The 6,240-nt window shown below is 54.9% G+C and overlaps 2 protein-coding genes across 2 annotated transcripts in view; both read right to left on the bottom strand.

The window, feature by feature from the left end:
* Positions 1-2,950, bottom strand: part of MRPS24 (mitochondrial ribosomal protein S24) — an 8,365-nt gene extending 5,415 nt beyond the window's left edge. Inside the window, 1 exon segment of the mRNA XM_005882926.1 lies at positions 2,921-2,950. Within this exon segment, the coding sequence (XP_005882988.1) occupies positions 2,921-2,950 (30 nt within the window).
* Positions 2,951-4,450: 1,500 nt separating this feature from the next.
* The window catches only part of LOC102253465 (up-regulator of cell proliferation), a 6,931-nt gene continuing 5,141 nt past the window's right edge, over positions 4,451-6,240 (bottom strand). The window contains exon 5 of the mRNA XM_014530547.1: positions 4,451-6,240. This exon is cut by the window's right edge and continues 23 nt beyond it. Coding sequence (XP_014386033.1) covers positions 5,045-6,240 — 1,196 coding nt within the window. The 3' untranslated portion in view covers positions 4,451-5,044.

Genomic DNA, 6,240 nt, shown 5'->3' with positions numbered 1-6,240 from the left:
GTCATTTTCAAGGTCCACCATTTCTTTTTTTCTTTTTTTTCCCCCTAAGGCCCACCATTTCTTACTTCTTTTCAGTAGGGTCAAGTTTCTAAGCTTTCTAAAATCTCCATTTTCCAGCTAATGAAAATAAAACTGGATTCCACCAAGTCTCCTATCTGCCTACTCCAGGACTTCTGTGAGGATCAAAGAAACTGCAAGGAGGCTAGTTGCTAGGGAAAGGAAGCCAGGCGTTGCTGCATGACATCATTACCCGAACGGAGGGAAGGTCACTTAGAATATTAGCCTTTTATCTATATAATAAAAGGCTAATATGCAGATTGTCCCCTTGACTGGGAGTTTGACCAGGGGGCGGGGCCATCTGGCCAACCGCCTGTGGTCAATTGGCCTGGACCCCACCCATGCATGAATTTGTGCACTGGGCCTCTAGTGTGTGTGTGTGTGTGTGTGTGTGTGTGTGTGTGTGTGTGTATAAATTTCTTTTTTTTATAAATTTACTCCAAAGTGCTGAGGAACATGGGAGTTGGTATCTGAATTCCTGCTTCCTAGTGTATAATTTAGACAAGTGACTGGACCTTCCTAAGCCTCAGTTTTCCTAATCTATAAAATGGGGACAGTGATGATTGCTTTGAAAAATTTCATTATAAATTGTCTGACAGAATGAGTAGCTAATAAATGTGGGGTTTGGGGTGGTGGGGTTTTTTGTGTTTGTTTGTTTTTTGGTCCATTTGTTTTTAAGAATAGAGTCCCTGATTTCTCATCCTCTGAGGGAGATAAGCCAGCTATTTAGGGTTGATGAGAACTCACAAGAACACGACCTCAATCAGAGGAGAGAAGTGGCTGGTTTTGCAGCAAAGGTGACAATGGCCTTGACTCCTCTGGGAGCAGACGGCAGTGCTCAGCAGGGTGGTTGTGCTCGGGGTCAAAGGTCTGTCCTCAATGCAGTAGGCAATACCACTATCAGCGTTTTTTTCTTCATTCCTGAGATGTCTCCCAGCAATTCTAACTGGTCTAGCTCTCTCATGGTTACCCACCTTTTTAAAATTCTTACCTGCCTTGTTGCAAAAAGGAGCTGGTTCCTTGATGGGGGGCGGGGGAGTGGTGTCCTATGAGTGCATAATTAAAATAACCTAAAAGGACAATTTTAATGCATGAATTGCTGCACTGTTTCACGTTGCCAGTGGAAATTTTTAACAGGGTGTTTTATTTTTCTGCAGTTTTCACCTGTTGTGTTTTGATGCACTTGCCTTCTTCCCCCATCAATCCTGTGAAAGGCAATATTGTCTTTCACAGGGTTTGCAGAGAGAAGATGGAGGTCAGAGATTCACCTGAGGTTAGAACGAGCAATGGTAGCAAGTGTTTGGGCTCCACTGCATCTGTGAGTGGGAGCCTTCAGAACCACGTAGGATCGGGAATGGTGGGGTCTAGGGCTGAGCACAGACTGCTTAGCACTGGCCCTTCCTGGATGAGGAACAGCCACGTCTAGAAACAAGTGACCACACCAAGGGCCCAGGAAGAGGAGGATGTGCAGCTGTGGTTTTCTCAGACGCGAGCCCTTGTGATCACCAGGCATCAGTGGCTTTTATGCTCTCAAAGCAGAGGTTCTCAACCCTGGCTGCACATGCGAGTCCACTGGGCCCCACACCCCAAGTATAGGACTGGGGGTGGCACCGTGCTTTCCCAGCATTCCTCAGATGACCCTTATTTGTAGCCAGGGTCGAGAACCAGCGCCTTGAATGCAGGTTTATGCGGCAGAATCCCAGAACCTGTGCAGGGGCACCTGGGGGGGAGGCTGGTCTAGCTCTTACACCAGCTCACTCAGAGGGGATGGACTTAGTCCACGCCTGCCCCTCTTGGACCACAAGGCAGAGGAGGGGCCTGCTGGGTGGTCTGGACGTCTTCGAGATGGTCTGTCCAGTACAGCCCAAGGGCTTGCCTCTATTAGATAGGGCACTGGCCACTGTGGGTGACACTGTGTGAGGGGGGCCTCTGGATTTGCACAGTCCAGCCAGGAATATGGTGAGTCTAGCCTCAGGGAGAGGTGCCCCAGCCAGAGCCCTCTGCCTTCCTGTTGGCTGCAGGCTTAGCCCAGACAATCCCACTCACGCTGGTCCGCGGGGAAGACTGACATCCTCAGCTCACACTGTACGTGTTATAAACCTGTATTTCAGAATTACTCCTGGTAGCAAGGGGTCAATGGGAGAACGAAGGGGACATATGTAATACTTTCAACAATAAGGATTAAAAAATAAATAAAATGGCTACTGGTGATTTGTTTTCTCCTAGTGTCCGGCCCATTCACCAGGAAGAATCCAAGGCTCCAAGCTCTCATCTGGGAACTAAGCCAAACCACAGCTGAACCCGAGTCCCAGCACCGTCCTCCGCTCTCTGTATGGGTAGCCAAGGGGCTCTGACCCTGGTCCTTCTCCAGCCCCTCTCCGCTGCTGAGGCACAGATGGAGTGGCACTACTGACCTCAGCTTCGGGTGCTGAAGTAACCAGTCTCCTGACGGAGCCATTTCCAAACACCCTGTTCCTTTTGCCAGTAACCTGGGGCTGAAAGCCACACTCCAGAGCTTGGAGTAGCGGATGGGAAAATGGGCATCACATGCCAGCAACTCAGACCTCACTTCTGATTCTCAGACCCCAGGATAGATCAGGACTCCAAAGTGGCTGACATCACCTTCCTCGGGGAGCAGGGAGCTTGGAGAGGGGGCGGGGGGCAGAAAAGCAGACAAGAGGGAAGATCAGGACGGTACCTGGAGCTCTCACAGGCCCTGCTTCTTGGAGGGTAGGGTGGAGGTGGGGCTGCATCCTGAGGGAGAAGTGCCTGCCTGGGCAGACAGAGCCAGGGGCGATGGAAGGAGGCCCAGGCCCAGGACAGCACATGGGGGCTGTGAGGCGAGAGGTAAAAGTCACCATACCAGGATCAAACCCCCGGCGCTGCTCTGCATCCTGACTCTGTGCTGGGAAAGCCACACTCCGAATTGGTTTTCTTGACATCTTAGGAACTCGGGATAGGTTTATAGTCAAAAAAAATTTTTTTACTACTGACTCAGAAAAAAGAGAAAGGATTTTTCTTTCCCGGGCTCACTCACATCTGAGGAGCTGGGGAGAGCTACCATACCAGGCATACGTCCGTACAAATTTCTAACACCAGCCCTGCCAGGTACTGTGTTTCAGTAAAACTAAGATAACCTCAGTTGCAGACACTGCTTTATGTATCATCAAGAAAAAGAAGCTCAGCCTTTTGAGAATCCATGTAAAGCTATGAACTCTCTTCCCAGAAGGAAAAGCACACACCTGATTTTCAGGAATTCAATAGCCGAACCTTAACTTTGGACAATGGCTAGACGCCCTCGTAAAGAACCCTTGACTGGTAGGGAACCAGTAGGGCTAGCTTCCCCAGGTCAGATTTCTGGAATAGCTGGACTCAATTTTAAAGGGGTTACAGCAATTCTAAGACAGGTTCCCAGTGCCTGGATTTAGGCCCAGAAGGATCCTGGGTGAACGTCCCACTGAGCTGGAGAAGCAAAGTAATGGGAAGTTTAAGCTATTTCCTGTGAACCAACATCTAAAAACTTGTGTCATTTAATGGTCCAGAAAGAGATGAGCTTCCAGTGCCTGAGGAGTACAGATTCTTAAGTTTCAGAAGAGAAGACGTTTTCCGCAGGTCAGGTTTCCAGAGTTTGAGTCTGGCTCTGCCTGTTGTGAGTCTTGAGACTCACAGCGCCCGGCGACAACATCCCAAACACCAAGGAAGCCACGGTGTCCTGGGATGCAGAGAAGGGCCGAGGGGCCAAGGGGCCTGGCTCGAGGAAGCTGTTCCAGACCGAGGCTCACTGACCGAGTCTGGCAAAAGGAATAAAGGACACAGAGGAGCTCGGGCCACCACCTCCGGCCGAGTTTTCCTGAAGCCACAAAATAGGGGAGGAGGCCCAAGGACACAGCTGAGATCCCCAGAGCGGGTGCCACTGCTGGGACTGGCTCCGAGGCTCGGCAGTGACCTTGATGAGGCCAGTGCAGGCCAGGACTTCAGCTGGAGAATCGACCAGAGAGGGGCCCCAAATTCTGGCTCAAATGGTGGCAGGGAAGAAGGCTGGTCCCAGGAGCACGGCAGCAAAGTCAGGGCTGGCACCGTGGGCCGGTGGGTGAACCTGCTGTGTGGGCGTTGGGGACGAGAACCAGGAAGTGGAGGGCCGGCGCCTAGGGCAGCGGCTCCCTAGCCGCTCTGCCCTCCCAGGTCCACTGCTCTGGGCCCCTTCCCTCCCTACAGAGGGGACAGTGATGGGGATTGCTGCAGGAACATTGCCTGTTCCCAGTAACAGCCTAGAAGGGACCTCCTCTCAGGGGTCCCCTGCACACCCTCCCTCAGAAAAACATGGATCCTCTCGGAGGAAGCGGGAACATCAGGCCCGGAGAGGAACCGCCTGCTCCTCTCACTCGTGCATCCATTCGTTTCACAAACTTTTATTAACGCGCCCACAGTGTACCAGGCCCTGGCGTGACAAAGTTGGGTAACACAGCCCCTGCCCTCAAAGAGCTCACAGTCTGGGGGCGGGGCTGGCACGTGAGCACGTGTTCCTGTCATGGGGAGTTGTATACCAGGTGCTGCAGGGCATGAGGTGCAGCAGGGTGAGCCGGGTGGGGCCGGGGAGGGCTTCACGTCAGGCAATAAATAGACTTGCCACATGGGCACTCTGTCCGGGCAGCATGGACCCACCAACGATGGGCTGGAGGGAAGCCTGTATGCTTCCTGGGGCCCCTTCCCCACCCCTCTCCTGGGACTCGTGCGCCGGCTGGGTGATGGAGAGAGAGCACCTCTCCACTCCAGGCACCGATGAAAGAGGCCCCACCACGGGCCGCCCAAGGAGCTGAGACATAGTCCTGGATGCATCCCCCCCAGAGCTGTCCCACACCCACAGCCTCTGCAGCTTAATAGGGTAGGAGACTCCAGGCCCCGTCTTTCGCTTTTCTACCTTCTCCCATGGGCAGGACACCAGCGCCTCAGGTGCCAGCCCCAGGTGGACACCCTCGAGTAGCCACACTCACAGCAGTCCCACCAGCTCAATGAGCTGCTGAATATTCCTGTGGGGGTCGGACAGGCCGTTCCTGATGTTCTCCAGCAGGCATCTCTTCAGCTCAAACACGGCCTCACTGTACCCCAAGCTCACGGCAGCCATGGGAGGCGCTCCGTGCCACAGGCCAGGAACATGCCAGACGTGCTGCTTCTCGGGGTCACAGAAGGCCAGGTCCGCCAGCGTCCGGAGGCCGTCTCCCTGCTTGTCCACGTGTGTGGAGGCTCTGCTCACGTCCGAGGGTGACTCCAGTAGCGGCCTCCTCTCCCGTGGCTTCGGGCCAGGGGCAGACGAGTCATGAAGGTTCTGGTACACAAACTGGTAGTTGGGCATGTGCCCCGTTTTCTCCAGCCGCAGGAAGGCATGTAAAATAGCCGGTGGGATGTCCCTTGTTTCCGCTAAACTGACCACGGTGACATCGCTCAGCCCCATAATCAATGTGGCCAGGGAGGCCTCCAGCTCAAAGCGCTCTCCAGCCGTGGCCGGGGCGCCTGCTATCAACCCCCCCGAATCTATTACCAGGATGTGGTCACAGCCCAGGTCCTGGCTGAAGCTCTCGGCCACTGTGACAAGCTGCATGAAGGCCCCTCGAGGACCCCGGCCCCTCCCTGTGGCAAACCGAAGCCCGAACATGGTGTTGAGAAGCGTGGACTTCCCGGTTCCGGGCACGCCCAGCGCCGACAGCACTACCAGCCGTGACCTTCTCTCCAGGCGCGTGTGCAGCTCCTTCAAGAGCCCCGTGACCCAGCGCAGGGGGGTGCTCCGCGTGCTCCCGTCAACCAGCTCCAGGGGCAGCCCCCTCACCAGCAGCTCCAAGGCTAAGCCTGGGAAGTGGGCGAACCGCCTCTGGCCTGTGGGCAGCTTCCCAGCCTCCACCAGGCAGCTCTCTGCCTCGTAAAACTGTCCCATCTCCCGCAGGAAGTGCTCCACCCCCAGGGGCTCCGGCCAGAGTGGCTCTCGGTCCCCAGCCCCACCCTGCTTTGGTCTCAGGGCCGGAGCCGCCTCTGGAGGCTGCCTTGGCCTTGGCTGGGCCACCCAGGCCAGGCCCCACTCCATCCACCTCAGGAAATACTGCCTCTCGCCCAGAGAGGGGCAGCTGATGCCTGCGATGAACTCCTGCACGCCCCCCGCAGGGTCGTGGCCACTCTGCTGCGTGCGAAGTTCCA

This window comes from Myotis brandtii, unplaced genomic scaffold, assembly GCF_000412655.1.
Source record: "Myotis brandtii unplaced genomic scaffold, ASM41265v1 scaffold743, whole genome shotgun sequence".
Lineage (NCBI taxonomy): Eukaryota > Metazoa > Chordata > Mammalia > Chiroptera > Vespertilionidae > Myotis > Myotis brandtii.
This window is presented reverse-complemented; position numbering and strand designations above follow the sequence as displayed.